Consider the following 18,835-nt stretch of genomic DNA (forward strand, 5'->3'; position numbering starts at 1 on the left):
ATAGATAGAACCCTACCGTCATGGAAAGAACCCTACCGTCATGGAAAGAACCCTACCGTCATAGACAGAACCCTACCGTCATAGAAAGAACCCTACCGTCATAGATAGAACACTACCGTCATAGATATAACCCTACTGTCATAGACAGAACCCTACCGTCATGGAAAAAACCCTACCGTCATGGAAAGAACCCTACCGTCATAGACAGAACCCTACCGTCATGGAAAGAACCCTACCGTCATGGAAAGAACCCTACCGTCATAGAAAGAACCCTACCGTCATAGAAAGAACCCGACCGTCATAGATAGAGCCTTACCGTCATAGATAGAGCCCTACCGTCATGGAAAGAACCCTACCGTCATGGGAAAAAACTCTACAGTCATAGATAGAACCCTACCGTTATGGAAAGACCCCTACCATCATAGATAGAAACCTACCGTCATAGATAGAACCCTGCCGTCATAGAAAGAACCCTACCGTCATAGACAGAACCCTACCGTCATAGACAGAACCCTACCGTCATAGAAAGAACCCTACCGTCATAGATAGAACCTTACCGTCATAGATAGAACCTTACCGTCATATAAAGAACCCTACCGTCATAGATAGAACCTTACCGTCATAGAAAGAACCCTACCGTCATAGACAGAACCATACCGTCATAGATAGAAATCTACCGTCATAGAACCTTTCTGTTATAGAACCTTACCGTGGCCTTCAGCAGCACATTGCATTCTGGGGTGACCTGGAAACTAAGGTAGTCCACGAAGTGAGGACCTGAGAGAGACCACACAGTTAATACCGCTACTGGACAACACTCTGCAGACAACAGACACAGTTAATACCGCTACTGGACAACACTCTGCAGACAACAGACACAGTTAATACCGCTACTGGACAACACTCTGCAGACAACAGACACAGTTAATACCGCTACTGGACAACACTCTGCAGACAACAGACACAGTTAATACCGCTACTGGACAACACTCTGCAGACAACAGACACAGTTAATACCGCTACTGGACAACACTCTGCAGACAACAGACACAGTTAATACCGCTACTGGACAACACTCTGCAGACAACAGACACAGTTAATACCGCTACTGGACAACACTCTGCAGACAACAGACACAGTTAATACCGCTACTGGACAACACTCTGCAGACAACAGACACAGTTAATACCGCTACTGGACAACACTCTGCAGACAACAGACACAGTTAATACCGCTACTGGACAACACTCTGCAGACAACAGACACAGTTAATACCGCTACTGGACAACACTCTGCAGACAACAGACACAGTTAATACCGCTACTGGACAACACTCTGCAGACAACAGACACAGTTAATACCGCTACTGGACAACACTCTGCAGACAACAGACACAGTTAATACCGCTACTGGACAACACTCTGCAGACAACAGACACAGTTAATACCGCTACTGGACAACACTCTGCAGACAACAGACACAGTTAATACCGCTACTGGACAACACAATATAATATCAATCATCTAACAACATGTGTAAAACAATATATTCCACACCTTGTCTTCTGATCCATTCAGCATGTTCAAACTCTGACTTTTTCTGGAGCTCTCTGAACTCTGGAGAAGTAGAAGAAGTTACACATAATAAATAAATATAATATATAATAATAATATAATATATAATAAACAGTTATCAGAATAGGAACCTATAGGAACACAGCCATATGTCACCACTACAACACTTCCCCCCAGACAGTTATCAGAATAGGAACCTATAGGAACACAGCCATATGTCACCACTACAACACTTCCCCCCAGACAGTTATCAGAACAGGAACCTATAGGAACACAGCCATATGTCACCACTACAACACTTCCCCCCAGACAGTTATCAGAATAGGAACCTATAGGAACACAGCCATATGTCACCACTACAACACTTCCCCCCAGACAGTTATCAGAATAGGAACCTATAGGAACACAGCCATATGTCACCACTACAACACTTCCCCCCAGACAGTTATCAGAACAGGAACCTATAGGAACACAGCCATATGTCACCACTACAACACTTCCCCCCAGACAGTTATCAGAACAGGAACCTATAGGAACACAGCCATATGTCACCACTACAACACTTCCCCCCAGACAGTTATCAGAATAGGAACCTATAGGAACACAGCCATATGTCACCACTACAACACTCCCCCCCAGACAGTTATCAGAATAGGAACCTATAGGAACACAGCCATATGTCACCACTACAACACTTCCCCCCAGACAGTTATCAGAACAGGAACCTATAGGAACACAGCCATATGTCACCACTACAACACTTCCCCCCAGACAGTTATCAGAATAGGAACCTATAGGAACACAGCCATATGTCACCACTACAACACTTCCCCTCCAGACAGTTATCAGAACAGGAACCTATAGGAACACAGCCATATGTCACCACTACAACACTTCCCCCCAGACAGTTGTCAGAACAGGAACCTATAGGAACACAGCCATATGTCACCACTACAACACTTCCCCCCAGACAGTTATCAGAACAGGAACCTATAGGAACACAGCCATATGTCACCACTACAACACTCCCCCCCAGACAGTTGTCAGAATAGGAACCTATAGGAACACAGCCATATGTCACCACTACAACACTCCCCCCCAGACAGTTGTCAGAATAGGAACCTATAGGAACACAGCCATATGTCACCACTACAACACTCCCCCCCAGACAGTTATCAGAACAGGAACCTATAGGAACACAGCCATATGTCACCACTACAACACTCCCCCCCAGACAGTTATCAGAACAGGAACCTATAGGAACACAGCCATATGTCACCACTACAACACTTCCCCCCAGACAGTTATCAGAACAGGAACCTATAGGAACACAGCCATATGTCACCACTACAACACTCCCCCCCAGACAGTTGTCAGAATAGGAACCTATAGGAACACAGCCAGACAGTTATCAGAATAGGAACCTATAGGAACACAGCCATATGTCACCACTACAACACTTCCCCCCAGACAGTTATCAGAACAGGAACCTATAGGAACACAGCCATATGTCACCACTACAACACTTCCCCCCAGACAGTTATCAGAATAGGAACCTATAGGAACACAGCCATATGTCACCACTACAACACTCCCCCCCAGACAGTTGTCAGAACAGGAACCTATAGGAACACAGCCATATGTCACCACTACAACACTTCCCCCCAGACAGTTATCAGAACAGGAACCTATAGGAACACAGCCATATGTCACCACTACAACACTTCCCCCCAGACAGTTATCAGAATAGGAACCTATAGGAACACAGCCATATGTCACCACTACAACACTCCCCCCCAGACAGTTATCAGAACAGGAACCTATAGGAACACAGCCATATGTCACCACTACAACACTTCCCCCCAGACAGTTATCAGAACAGGAACCTATAGGAACACAGCCATATGTCACCACTACAACACTTCCCCCCAGACAGTTGTCAGAATAGGAACCTATAGGAACACAGCCATATGTCACCACTACAACACTTCCCCCCAGACAGTTGTCAGAACAGGAACCTATAGGAACACAGCCATATGTCACCACTACAACACTTCCCCCCAGACAGTTATCAGAATAGGAACCTATAGGAACACAGCCATATGTCACCACTACAACACTCCCCCCCAGACAGTTGTCAGAACAGGAACCTATAGGAACACAGCCATATGTCACCACTACAACACTCCCCCCCAGACAGTTATCAGAATAGGAACCTACACTAAACCAAAGCCATCACACTACTGGTCTTCTCCTGCCCCCTAGTGGACACAACACAGCTATCAGAGCCACACCCACTGGTTGTGGTAGGCATGGTGACTGAACCCCTGTGGTGGCAGTCATGGTAACAGGTGGGGTGTGGCCTTACCTTCTCCAATCAGCACCAGGCTGGTGGACCCCTTGGCCTTCCCATCCACGAGGTTAAAGGTGAATGTTCCCTCGTCGGTGACCGCGAGAGAGTCCATGAACATCTCAATGATGCCTGAGGTCTTGTCAAAGTTCATTTGGTATTTCTAGAGGAGGGAAATGAGACACGGAAATCTACATGTGAGAACATGCTTGCTTGGGAGTGTTCTTACAAGTGTGTGTATATGTGTGTTTTGTGTGTGTATTCTGACCATAATGTGTGTGTGAGTGCGTGTGTTCTGATTGAGATGTGTGTGAGTGTGTTTTCTGACCGTGATGTTTGTGTTTCCTCACCACTCCGTTCTCTACGATCTCATCGTTAAAGACATAGTCCACATGGCAGCCAGTGGTGAACTTCTCAACCTGGGTCCAGAACCTCACACGACCCTTCTCCAGGAGCTCCATGGCCATCTGAGTCTTGAAGGGAATGACTGGGGAGAAGGAGAGACAGCGTCAGGACAGAGTGAGAGGAGGAGAGACAGGGAGACAGAGTGAGAGGAGGAGAGACAGGGAGACAGAGTGAGAGGAGGAGAGACAGGGAGACAGAGTGAGAGGAGGGACAGGGAGACAGCGTCAGAACAGAGTGAGAGGAGGAGAGACAGGGAGACAGAGTGAGAGGAGGGACAGGGAGACAGCGTCAGAACAGAGTGAGAGGAGGAGAGAAATGGGGACAAAGTCAGAACAGAGTGAGAGGAGGAGAGACATGGGGACAAAGTGAGAGGAGGAGAGACATGGGGACAAAGTCAGAACAGAGTGAGAGGAGGAGAGACATGGGGACAAAGTCAGAACAGAATGAGAGGAGGAGAGACATGGGGACAAAGTGAGAGGAGGAGAGACATGGGGACAAAGTCAGAACAGAGTGAGAGGAGGAGAGACATGGGGACAAAGTCAGAACAGAGTGAGAGGAGGAGAGACATGGGGACAGAGTCAGAACAGAGTGAGAGGAGGAGAGACATGGGGACAAAGTGAGAGGAGGAGAGACATGGGGACAAAGTCAGAACAGAGTGAGAGGAGGAGAGACATGGGGACAAAGTCAGAACAGAGTGAGAGGAGGAGAGACATGGGGACAGAGTCAGAACAGAGTGAGAGGAGGAGAGACATGGGGACAAAGTCAGAACAGAGTGAGAGGAGGAGAGACATGGGGACAGAGTCAGAACAGAGTGAGAGGAGGAGAGACATGGGGACAAAGTCAGAACAGAGTGAGAGGAGGAGAGACATGGGGACGGAGTCAGAACAGAGTGAGAGGAGGAGAGACATGGGGACAGAGTGAAGGAGGAGAGACATGGGGACAGAGTTAGAACAGAGTGAGAGGAGGAGGGACAGGGAGACAGAGTTAGAACAGAGTGAGAGGAGGAGAGACATGGGGACAAAGTGAGAGGAGGAGAGACATGGGGACAAAGTCAGAACAGAGTGAGAAGAGGAGAGACATGGGGACAGAGTCAGAACAGAGTGAGAGGAGGAGAAACATGGGGACAAAGTCAGAACAGAGTGAGAGGAGGAGAGACATGGGGACAAAGTCAGAACAGAGTGAGAGGAGGAGAGACATGGGGACAGAGTCAGAACAGAGTGAGAGGAGAGACATGGGTACAAAGTCAGAACAGAGTGAGAGGAGGAGAGACATGGGGACAAAGTGAGAGGAGGAGAGACATGGGGACAGAGTCAGAACAGAGTGAGAGGAGGAGAGACATGGGGACAAAGTGAGAACAGAGTGAGAGGAGGAGAGACATGGGGACAGAGTCAGAACAGAGTGAGAGGAGGAGAAACATGGGGACAAAGTGAGAGGAGGAGAGACATGGGGACAAAGTCAGAACAGAGTGAGAGGAGGAGAGACATGGGGACAGAGTCAGAACAGAGTGAGAGGAGGAGAAACATGGGGACAAAGTCAGAACAGAGTGAGAGGAGAGACATGGGGACAAAGTCAGAACAGAGTGAGAGGAGGAGAGACATTGGGACAAAGTCAGAACAGAGTGAGAGGAGGAGAGACATGGGGACAGAGTCAGAGCAGAGTGAGAGGAGAGACATGGGGACAAAGTCAGAACAGAGTGAGAGGAGGAGAGACATGGGGACAAAGTCAGAACAGAGTGAGAGGAGAGACATGGGGACAAAGTCAGAACAGAGTGAGAGGAGGAGAGACATGGGGACAAAGTCAGAACAGAGTGAGAGGAGGAGAGTCATGGGGACAGAGTCAGAGCAGAGTGAGAGGAGAGACATGGGGACAAAGTCAGAACAGAGTGAGAGGAGGAGAGACATGGGGACAAAGTCAGAACAGAGTGAGAGGAGGAGACATGGGGACAGATTCAGAACAGAGTGAGAGGAGGAGAAACATGGGGACAAAGTCAGAACAGAGTGAGAGGAGGAGAGACATGGGGACAAAGTCAGAACAGAGTGAGAGGAGAGACATGGGGACAGAGTCAGAACAGAGTGAGAGGAGGAGAAACATGGGGACAAAGTCAGAACAGAGTGAGAGGAGGAGAGACATGGGGACAAAGTCAGAACAGAGTGAGAGGAGGAGAAACATGGGGACAAAGTCAGAACAGAGTGAGAGGAGGAGAGACATGGGGACAAAGTGAGAGGAGGAGAGACATGGGGACAAAGTCAGAACAGAGTGAGAGGAGGAGAGACAGGGGGACAAAGTGAGAGGAGGAGAGACATGGGGACAAAGTCAGAACAGAGTGAGAGGAGGAGAGACATGGGGACAGAGTCAGAACAGAGTGAGAGGAGAGACATGGGGACAAAGTCAGAACAGAGTGAGAGGAGGAGAGACATGGGGACAGAGTCAGAACAGAGTGAGAGGAGGAGAAACATGGGGACAAAGTCAGAACAGAGTGAGAGGAGGAGAGACATGGGGACAAAGTCAGAACAGAGTGAGAGGAGAGACATGGGGACAGAGTCAGAACAGAGTGAGAGGAGGAGGGACAGGGAGACAGAGTTAGAACAGAGTGAGAGGAGGAGAGACATGGGGACAAAGTGAGAGGAGGAGAGACATGGGGACAAAGTCAGAACAGAGTGAGAAGAGGAGAGACATGGGGACAGAGTCAGAACAGAGTGAGAGGAGGAGAAACATGGGGACAAAGTCAGAACAGAGTGAGAGGAGGAGAGACATGGGGACAAAGTCAGAACAGAGTGAGAGGAGGAGAGACATGGGGACAGAGTCAGAACAGAGTGAGAGGAGAGACATGGGTACAAAGTCAGAACAGAGTGAGAGGAGGAGAGACATGGGGACAAAGTGAGAGGAGGAGAGACATGGGGACAGAGTCAGAACAGAGTGAGAGGAGGAGAGACATGGGGACAAAGTGAGAACAGAGTGAGAGGAGGAGAGACATGGGGACAGAGTCAGAACAGAGTGAGAGGAGGAGAAACATGGGGACAAAGTGAGAGGAGGAGAGACATGGGGACAAAGTCAGAACAGAGTGAGAGGAGGAGAGACATGGGGACAGAGTCAGAACAGAGTGAGAGGAGGAGAAACATGGGGACAAAGTCAGAACAGAGTGAGAGGAGAGACATGGGGACAAAGTCAGAACAGAGTGAGAGGAGGAGAGACATTGGGACAAAGTCAGAACAGAGTGAGAGGAGGAGAGACATGGGGACAGAGTCAGAGCAGAGTGAGAGGAGAGACATGGGGACAAAGTCAGAACAGAGTGAGAGGAGGAGAGACATGGGGACAAAGTCAGAACAGAGTGAGAGGAGAGACATGGGGACAAAGTCAGAACAGAGTGAGAGGAGGAGAGACATGGGGACAAAGTCAGAACAGAGTGAGAGGAGGAGAGTCATGGGGACAGAGTCAGAGCAGAGTGAGAGGAGAGACATGGGGACAAAGTCAGAACAGAGTGAGAGGAGGAGAGACATGGGGACAAAGTCAGAACAGAGTGAGAGGAGGAGACATGGGGACAGATTCAGAACAGAGTGAGAGGAGGAGAAACATGGGGACAAAGTCAGAACAGAGTGAGAGGAGGAGAGACATGGGGACAAAGTCAGAACAGAGTGAGAGGAGAGACATGGGGACAGAGTCAGAACAGAGTGAGAGGAGGAGAAACATGGGGACAAAGTCAGAACAGAGTGAGAGGAGGAGAGACATGGGGACAAAGTCAGAACAGAGTGAGAGGAGGAGAAACATGGGGACAAAGTCAGAACAGAGTGAGAGGAGGAGAGACATGGGGACAAAGTGAGAGGAGGAGAGACATGGGGACAAAGTCAGAACAGAGTGAGAGGAGGAGAGACAGGGGGACAAAGTGAGAGGAGGAGAGACATGGGGACAAAGTCAGAACAGAGTGAGAGGAGGAGAGACATGGGGACAGAGTCAGAACAGAGTGAGAGGAGAGACATGGGGACAAAGTCAGAACAGAGTGAGAGGAGGAGAGACATGGGGACAGAGTCAGAACAGAGTGAGAGGAGGAGAAACATGGGGACAAAGTCAGAACAGAGTGAGAGGAGGAGAGACATGGGGACAAAGTCAGAACAGAGTGAGAGGAGAGACATGGGGACAGAGTCAGAACAGAGTGAGAGGAGGAGAAACATGGGGACAAAGTCAGAACAGAGTGAGAGGAGGAGAGACATGGGGACAAAGTCAGAACAGAGTGAGAGGAGGAGAGACATGGGGACAAAGTGAGAGGAGGAGAGACATGGGGACAAAATCAGAACAGAGTGAGAGGAGGAGAGACAGGGGGACAAAGTGAGAGGAGGAGAGACATGGGGACAAAGTGAGAGGAGGAGAGACATGGGGACAAAGTCAGAACAGAGTGAGAGGAGGAGAGACATGGGGACAAAGTCAGAACAGAGTGAGAGGAGGAGAGACATGGGGACAAAGTGAGAGGAGGAGAGACATGGGGACAAAGTCAGAACAGAGTGAGAGGAGGAGAGACAGGGGGACAAAGTGAGAGGAGGAGAGACAGGGGGACAAAGTGAGAGGAGGAGAGACATGGGGACAAAGTCAGAACAGAGTGAGAGGAGGAGAGACATGGGGACAAAGTCAGAACAGAGTGAGAGGAGGAGAGACATGGGGACAAAGTCAGAACAGAGTGAGAGGAGGAGAGACATGGGGACAAAGTCAGAACAGAGTGAGAGGAGGAGAGACATGGGGACAAAGTCAGAACAGAGTGAGAGGAGAGACATGGGGACAAAGTGAGAACAGAGTGAGAGGAGGAGAGACATGGGGACAAAGTCAGAACAGAGTGAGAGGAGAGACATGGGGACAGAGTGAGAACAGAGTGAGAGGAGGAGAGACATGGGGACAAAGTGAAGGAGGAGAGACATGGGGACAAAGTGAAGGAGGAGAGACAGGGGGACAGAGTGAAGGAGGAGAGACAGGGGGACAGAGTGAATGAGGAGAGACAGGGGGACAGAGTGAAGGAGGAGAGACAGGGAGACAGAGTGAAGGAGGAGAGACAGGGAGACAGAGTGAAGGAGGAGAGACAGGGAGACAGAGTGAAGGAGGAGAGACAGGGAGACAGAGTGAAGGAGGAGAGACAGGGAGACAGAGTGAAGGAGGAGAGACAGGGAGACAGAGTGAAGGAGGAGAGACAGGGAGACAGAGTGAAGGAGGAGAGACAGGGAGACAGAGTGAAGGAGGAGAGACAGGGAGACAGAGTGAAGGAGGAGAGACAGGGAGACAGAGTGAAGGAGGAGAGACAGGGGGACAGAGTGAGAGGAGGAGAGTCAGGGGGACAGAGTGAAGGAGGAGAGACAGGGAGACAGAGTGAAGGAGGAGAGACAGGGAGACAGAGTGAAGGAGGAGAGACAGGGGGACAGAGTGAAGGAGGAGAGACAGGGAGACAGAGTGAAGGAGGAGAGACAGGGAGACAGAGTGAAGGAGGAGAGACAGGGAGACAGAGTGAAGGAGGAGAGACAGGGAGACAGAGTGAAGGAGGAGAGACAGGGGGACAGAGTGAAGGAGGAGAGACAGGGAGACAGAGTCAGAACAGACTGGGAGGAGAGACTACTGTATAGCTCTGGAGAGGAGACGGTCTAGATCAGAATAGTGTAGCACAGGAATGCTGGGTAATGATGAATACTCACTGGGGAACTTGTGCTCGTGGCTGATGTCCAGGAGACGCTTCAGACCTGTCAATCAACAACATCACCAACAACATTGGTGACTACCATGACTGTCAGCATCTCTTTCACACCTCCATCCCTCTTTCTAATCTAAAACATTCACTCCCTTCCTCTCCTTACCCCCTCCCTCTAATTTAACACCCCCACTCCCTCCTCCTCTCCTTACCCCCTCCCTCTAATTTTAACACATCCACTCCCTTTCTCTCCTTACCCCCTCCCTCTAATTTAACACATCCACTCCCTTCCTCTCCTTACCCCCTCCCTCTAATTTTAACACATCCACTCCCTTTCTCTCCTTACCCCCTCCCTCTAATTGTAACACCCCCACTCCCTCCTCCTCTCCTTTACCCCCTCCCTCTAATTGTAACACATCCACCCCCTTCCTCTCCTTACCCCCTCCCTCTAATTGTAACACATCCACCCCCTTCCTCTCCTTACCCCCTCCCTCTAATTTTAACACATCCACTCCCTTCCTCTCCTTACCCCCTCCCTCTAATTTTAACACATCCACTCCCTTCCTCTCCTTACCCCCTCCCTCTAATTTTAACACATCCACTCCCTTCCTCTCCTTACCCCCTCCCTCTAATTTAACACATCCACTCCCTCCTCTTCTCCTTACCCGATCCCTCTAATTTTAACACCCCCACTCCCTCCTCCTCTCCTTTACCCCCTCCCTCTAATCTTCACACCATACCAAACACAATCCTATACGGTCATTTCCCTCCTGTTTGTTCCTCTCTGACACACCAACAGACGGGAACGAGGTCATAATCGTGAGACAACAGATTATTGTGTCCAGTCAGGGTTTTACATCATTGGTTTTCCGTCTGTTTTCTACATAATAAAACCTCTATCTGCATGTACCGTAGGTGATGAGGAAATAAAACCTCTATCTGCATATACCGTAGGTGATGAGGAAATAAAACCTCTATCTGCATATACCGTAGGTGATGAGGAAATAAAACCTCTATCTGCATATACCGTAGGTGATGAGGAAATAAAACCTCTATCTGCATATACCGTAGGTGATGAGGAAATAAAACCTCTATCTGCATCTACCCTGGGTTGATGAGGAAATAAAACCTCTATCTGCATATACCGTAGGTGATGAGGAAATAAAACCTCTATCTGCATCTACCGTAGGTGATGAGGAAATAAAACCTCTATCTGCATATACCGTAGGTGATGAGGAAATAAAACCTCTATCTGCATATACCGTAGGTGATGAGGAAATAAAGCCTCTATCTGCATATACCGTAGGTGATGAGGAAATAAAGCCTCTATCTGCATATACCGTAGGTGATGAGGAAATAAAACCTCTATCTGCATATACCGTAGGTGATGAGGAAATAAAACCTCTATCTGCATATACCGTAGGTGATGAGGAAATAAAACCTCTATCTGCATATACCGTAGGTGATGAGGAAATAAAACCTCTATCTGCATATACCGTAGGTGATGAGGAAATAAAACCTCTATCTGCATCTACCGTAGGTGATGAGGAAATAAAACCTCTATCTGCATATACCGTAGGTGATGAGGAAATAAAACCTCTATCTGCATATACCGTAGGTGATGAGGAAATAAAACCTCTATCTGCATCTACCGTAGGTGATGAGGAAATAAAACCTCTATCTGCATATACCGTAGGTGATGAGGAAATAAAACCTCTATCTGCATATACCGTAGGTGATGAGGAAATAAAACCTCTATCGGCATATACCGTAGGTGATGAGGAAATAAAGCCTCTATCTGCATATACCGTAGGTGATGAGGAAATAAAACCTCTATCTGCATATACCGTAGGTGATGAGGAAATAAAACCTCTATCTGCATATACCGTAGGTGATGAGGAAATAAAGCCTCTATCTGCATATACCGTAGGTGATGAGGAAATAAAACCTCTATCTGCATATACCGTAGGTGATGAGGAAATAAAACCTCTATCTGCATATACCGTAGGTGATGAGGAAATAAAACCTCTATCGGCATCTACCGTAGGTGATGAGGAAATAAAACCTCTATCTGCATCTACCGTAGGTGATGAGGAAATAAAACCTCTATCTGCATATACCGTAGGTGATGAGGAAATAAAACCTCTATCTGCATATACCGTAGGTGATGAGGAAATAAAACCTCTATCTGCATATACCGTAGGTGATGAGGAAATAAAACCTCTATCTGCATATACCGTAGGTGATGAGGAAATAAAACCTCTATCTGCATATACCGTAGGTGATGAGGAAATAAAACCTCTATCTGCATATACCGTAGGTGATGAGGAAATAAAACCTCTATCTGCATATACCGTAGGTGATGAGGAAATAAAACCTCTATCTGCATATACCGTAGGTGATGAGGAAATAAAACCTCTATCTGCATATACCGTAGGTGATGAGGAAATAAAACCTCTATCTGCACGTCGCTAAGAGTTAATGTGATGCAGCTGTTAGTAACCGTTAGTTACCATGAGGAGAATACGTCACTCAGAAAGCTAACGTCCCCCTACTCACCCCCCAATCCCTTGCCTCCTCCTTCCTAAGATCTGAGGTCACTCACACCTGATTATATGTCATCTGAGACAGCCAGGAAGGACTGACTCAACCCCCTCAGAATGTTTCTGACACAATCCCAACCCAGAGCCCTTTACTCCTAGAAACCCATGTAGAACAGCAAATTGGGACAGGGACTCACCAGCCTCCGTAAGAGTGTAGCTGGCTGAGACTCCAACAGTGTTGGTCACCTCACAGGAGAAGATAGCAAGGTCCTCCAGAGAGGGATCATTAAAGATCGCTCTGGACCTGAGGAGACAGCATGACAATGAACTAACACAGAGAGCAGAAACAGACTGGAGCACCAGGCAATGGACACACAGAACTTACTAAACCCCTCTGTTACCATGGTACTGAAACAGAACTTACTTGTCCCCTCTGTTACCATGGTACTGAAACAGAACTTACTAAACCCCTTCTGTTACCATGGTATAGGAACAGAACTTTCTTGTCCCCCTCTGTTACCATGGTACTGAAACAGAACTTACTTGTCCCCTCTGTGACCATGGTATAGGAGCAGTACTTACTTGCCCCCCTCTGTGACCATGGTATAGGAACAGTACTTACTTGCCCCCTCTGTTACCATGGTATAGGAACAGTACTTACTTAACCCCCTCTGTGACCATGGTATAGGAACAGTACTTACTTAACCCCCTCTGTGACCATGGTTTAGGAACAGAACTTACTTGTCCCCCTCTGTTACCATGGTATAGGAACAGTACTTACTTAACCCCCTCTGTGACCATGGTATAGGAACAGTACTTACTTAACCCCCTCTGTGACCATGGTTTAGGAACAGTACTTACTTGTCCCCTCTGTGACCATGGTATAGGAACAGAACTTACTTAACCCCCTCTGTTACCATGGTATAGGAACAGTACTTACTTAACCCCCTCTGTGACCATGGTATAGGAACAGTACTTACTTGTCCCCTCTGTTACCATGGTATAGGAACAGAACTTACTTGTCCCCTCTGTTACCATGGTATAGGAACAGTACTTACTTAACCCCCTCTGTGACCATGGTATAGGAACAGTACTTACTTGTCCACTCTGTTACCATGGTATAGGAACAGAACTTACTTGTCCCCTCTGTTACCATGGTATAGGAACAGTACTTACTTGTCCACTCTGTTACCATGGTATAGGAACAGAACCTACTTGTCCCCTCTGTGACCATGGTATAGGAACAGTACTTACTTGTCCACTCTGTTACCATGGTATAGGAACAGAACTTACTTGTCCCCTCTGTGACCATGGTATAGGAACAGAACTTACTTAACCCCCTCTGTTACCATGGTATAGGAACAGAACTTACTTGTCCCCTCTGTTACCATGGTATAGGAACAGAACTTACTTGTCCCCTCTGTTACCATGGTATAGGAACAGAACTTACTTGTCCCCCTCTGTTACCATGGTATAGGAACAGAACTTACTTGTCCCCTCTGTTACCATGGTATAGGAACAGAACTTACTTAACCCCCTCTGTTACCATGGTACTGAAACAGAACTTACTTGTCCCCTCTGTTACCATGGTATAGGAACAGTACTTACTTAACCCCCTCTGTGACCATGGTATAGGAACAGAACTTACTTAACCCCCTCTGTGACCATGGTATAGGAACAGAACTTACTTAACCCCCTCTGTGACCATGGTATAGGAACAGAACTTACTTGTCCCCTCTGTTACCATGGTACTGAAACAGAACTTACTTAACCCCCTCTGTGACCATGGTATAGGAACAGAACTTACTTGCCCCATCTGTTACCATGGTATAGGAACAGAACTTACTTGTCCCCCTCTGTTACCATGGTATAGGAACAGTACTTACTTGTCCCCCTCTGTGACCGGGGTATAGGAACAGTACTTACTTGTCCCCCTCTGTGACCGGGGTATAGGAACAGAACTTACTTAACCCCCTCTGTGACCATGGTATAGGAACAGTACTTACTTAATCCCCTCTGTGACCATGGTATAGGAACAGTACTTACTTAACCCCCTCTGTGACCATGGTATAGGAACAGTACTTACTTAACCCCCTCTGTGACCATGGTATAGGAACAGAACTTACTTGTCCCCCTCTGTGACCATGGTATAGGAACAGTACTTACTTAATCCCCTCTGTGACCATGGTATAGGAACTGTACTTACTTGTCCCCTCTGTTACCATGGTATAGGAACAGTACTTACTTAACCCCCTCTGTTACCATGGTATAGGAACAGAACTTACTTGCCCCCTCTGTTACCATGGTACTGAAACAGAACTTACTTGTCCCCTCTGTGACCATGGTATATGAACAGTACTTACTTGCCCCACTCTGTGACCATGGTATAGGAACAGTACTTACTTGCCCCCCTCTGTTACCATGGTATAGGAACAGTACTTAATTAACCCCCTCTGTGACCATGGTATAGGAACAGTACTTACTTAACCCCCTCTGTGACCATGGTATAGGAACAGTACTTACTTGTCCCCTCTGTTACCATGGTATAGGAACAGTACTTACTTAACCCCCTCTGTTACCATGGTATAGGAACAGAACTTACTTGCCCCCTCTGTTACCATGGTACTGAAACAGAACTTACTTGTCCCCTCTGTGACCATGGTATATGAACAGTACTTACTTGCCCCACTCTGTGACCATGGTTTAGGAACAGAACTTACTTGTCCCCCTCTGTTACCATGGTATAGGAACAGTACTTACTTAACCCCCTCTGTGACCATGGTATAGGAACAGTACTTACTTAACCCCCTCTGTGACCATGGTTTAGGAACAGTACTTACTTGTCCCCTCTGTTACCATGGTATAGGAACAGAACTTACTTGTCCCCTCTGTTACCATGGTATAGGAACTGTACTTACTTAACCCCCTCTGTGACCATGGTATAGGAACAGTACTTACTTGTCCCCTCTGTTACCATGGTATAGGAACAGTACTTACTTAACCCCCTCTGTGACCATGGTACTGAAACAGAATTTACTTGCCCCCTCTGTGACCATGGTATAGGAACAGTACTTACTTAACCCCCTCTGTGACCATGGTATAGGAACAGTACTTACTTGCCCCCTCTGTGACCATGGTATAGGAACAGTACTTACTTAACCCCCTCTGTGACCATGGTACTGAAACAGAATTTACTTGCCCCCTCTGTGACCATGGTATAGGAACAGTACTTACTTAACCCCCTCTGTGACCATGGTATAGGAACAGAACTTACTTGCCCCCCTCTGTGACCATGGTATAGGAACAGTACTTACTTAACCTCCTCTGTGACCATGGTATAGGAACTGTACTTACTTGTCCCCTCTGTTACCATGGTATAGGAACAGTACTTACTTAACCCCCTCTGTTACCATGGTACTGAAACAGAACTTACTTAACCCCCTCTGTGACCATGGTATAGGAACAGTACTTACTTAACCCCCTCTGTGACCATTGTATAGGAACAGTACTTACTTGTCCCTTCTATTACCATGGTATAGGAACAGAACTTACTTAACCCCCTCTGTTACCATGGTATAGGAACAGAACTTACTTGCCCCCCTCTGTGACCATGGTACTGAAACAGAACTTACTTAACCCCCTCTGTGACAATGGTATAGGAACAGTACTTACTTGCCCCCCTCTGTTACCATGGTATAGGAACAGTACTTACATAACCCCCTCTGTGACCATGGTATAGGAACAGTACTTACTTGTCCCCTCTGTTACCATGGTACTGAAACAGAACTTACTTGTCCCCTCTGTGACCATGGTATAGGAACAGTACTTACTTAACCCCCTCTGTTACCATGGTATAGGAACAGAACTTACTTGTCCCCTCTGTTACCATGGTATAGGAACAGAACTTACTTGTCCCCTCTGTGACCATGGTATAGGAACAGAACTTACTTGTCCCCCTCTGTTACCATGGTATAGGAACAGAACTTACTTGTCCCCCTCTGTTACCATGGTATAGGAACAGAACTTACTTGTCCCCCTCTGTTACCATGGTACTGAAACAGAACTTACTTAACTCCCTCTGTTACCATGGTATAGGAACAGAACTTACTTGTCCCCTCTGTGACCATGGTATAGGAACAGTACTTACTTGCCCCCCTCTGTGACCATGGTACTGAAACAGAACTTACTTGCCCCCTCTGTGACCATGGTATAGGAACAGTACTTACTTAACCCCCTCTGTGACCATGGTATAGGAACAGAACTTACTTAACCCCCTCTGTGACCATGGTATAGGAACAGTACTTACTTAATCCCCTCTGTGACCATGGTATAGGAACAGTACTTACTTAACCCCTTCTGTGACCATGGTATAGGAACAGTACTTACTTAACCCCTTCTGTGACCAAGGTATAGGAACTGTACTTACTTAACCCCCTCTGTTACCATGGTACTGAAACAGAACTTACTTGTCCTCTCTGTTACCATGGTATAGGAACAGTACTTACTTAACCCCCTCTGTGACCATGGTATAGGAACAGAACTTACTTGTCCCCCTCTGTTACCATGGTATAGGAACAGAACGTACTTGTCCCCTCTGTTACCATGGTATAGGAACAGTACTTACTTAACCCACTCTGTGACCATGGTATAGGAACAGAACTTACTTAACCCCCTCTGTGACCATGGTATAGGAACAGAACTTACTTGTCCCCTCTGTTACCATGGTATAGGAACAGTACTTACTTAACCCCCTCTGTGACCATGGTATAGGAACAGTACTTACTTAACCCCCTCTGTGACCATGGTATAGGAACAGAACTTACTTGCCCCCCTCTGCTACCATGGTACTGAAACAGAACTTACTTGTCCCCTCTGTTACCATGGTTTAGGAACAGTACTTACTTGCCCCCCTCTGTGACCATGGTACTGAAACAGAACTTAAGTGCCCCCTCTGTTACCATGGTACTGAAACAGAACTTACTTGCCCCCCTCTGTGACCATGGTACTGAAACAGAACTTAATTGCCCCCTCTGTGACCATGGTACTGAAACAGAACTTACTTGCCCCCCTCTGTGACCATGGTACTGAAACAGAACTTACTTGCCCCCTCTGTGACCATGGTACTGAAACAGAACTTACTTGCCCCCTCTGTGACCATGGTACTGAAACAGAACTTACTTGCCCCCTCTGTGACCATGGTATAGGAACAGTACTTACTTAACCCCCTCTGTTACCATGGTATAGGAACAGTACTTACTTAACCCCCTCTGTTACCATGGTATAGGAACAGTACTTACTTAACCCCCTCTGTGACCATGGTACTGAAACAGAACTTACTTGTCCCCTCTGTTACCATGGTATAGGAACAGTACTTACTTAACCCCCTCTGTGACCATGGTACTGAAACAGAACTTACTTGTCCCCTCTGTTACCATGGTATAGGAACAGTACTTACTTAACCCCCTCTGTGACCATGGTACTGAAACAGAACTTACTTGTCCCCTCTGTTACCATGGTATAGGAACAGTACTTACTTAACCCCCTCTGTTACCATGGTATAGGAACAGTACTTACTTGCCCCCTCTGTGACCATGGTATAGGAACAGTACTTACTTAACCCCCTCTGTGACCATGGTATAGGAACAGAACTTACTTGTCCCCCTCTGTTACCATGGTATAGGAACAGAACGTACTTGTCCCCTCTGTTACCATGGTATAGGAACAGTACTTACTTAACCCACTCTGTGACCATGGTATAGGAACAGAACTTACTTAACCCCCTCTGTGACCATGGTATAGGAACAGAACTTACTTGTCCCCTCTGTTACCATGGTATAGGAACAGTACTTACTTAACCCCCTCTGTGACCATGGTATAGGAACAGTACTTACTTAACCCCCTCTGTGACCATGGTATAGGAACAGAACTTACTTGCCCCCCTCTGCTACCATGGTACTGAAACAGAACTTACTTGTCCCCTCTGTTACCATGGTTTAGGAACAGTACTTACTTGCCCCCCTCTGTGACCATGGTACTGAAACAGAACTTAATTGCCCCCTCTGTTACCATGGTACTGAAACAGAACTTACTTGCCCCCCTCTGTGACCATGGTACTGAAACAGAACTTAATTGCCCCCTCTGTGACCATGGTACTGAAACAGAACTTACTTGCCCCCCTCTGTGACCATGGTACTGAAACAGAACTTACTTGCCCCCTCTGTGACCATGGTACTGAAACAGAACTTACTTGCCCCCTCTGTGACCATGGTACTGAAACAGAACTTACTTGCCCCCTCTGTTACCATGG

General features: G+C 47.3%; 1 protein-coding gene across 1 annotated transcript in view; it reads right to left on the reverse strand.

Moving 5' to 3' along the window:
- The window catches only part of myom1a (myomesin 1a (skelemin)), a 130,180-nt gene that overhangs the window by 43,565 nt on the left and 67,780 nt on the right, over positions 1-18,835 (reverse strand). The window contains exons 23-28 of the mRNA XM_055882462.1: positions 12,726-12,832; positions 9,993-10,037; positions 4,275-4,411; positions 3,943-4,087; positions 1,557-1,616; positions 710-777 (exon numbers count right to left, since the gene is read on the reverse strand). Of these exons, the coding sequence (XP_055738437.1) occupies positions 710-777; positions 1,557-1,616; positions 3,943-4,087; positions 4,275-4,411; positions 9,993-10,037; positions 12,726-12,832 (562 nt within the window). The remainder of the gene's footprint in view (positions 1-709; positions 778-1,556; positions 1,617-3,942; positions 4,088-4,274; positions 4,412-9,992; positions 10,038-12,725; positions 12,833-18,835) is intronic.

Source organism: Salvelinus fontinalis, chromosome 26, assembly GCF_029448725.1.
Source record: "Salvelinus fontinalis isolate EN_2023a chromosome 26, ASM2944872v1, whole genome shotgun sequence".
Classification (NCBI taxonomy): Eukaryota; Metazoa; Chordata; class Actinopteri; order Salmoniformes; family Salmonidae; genus Salvelinus; species Salvelinus fontinalis.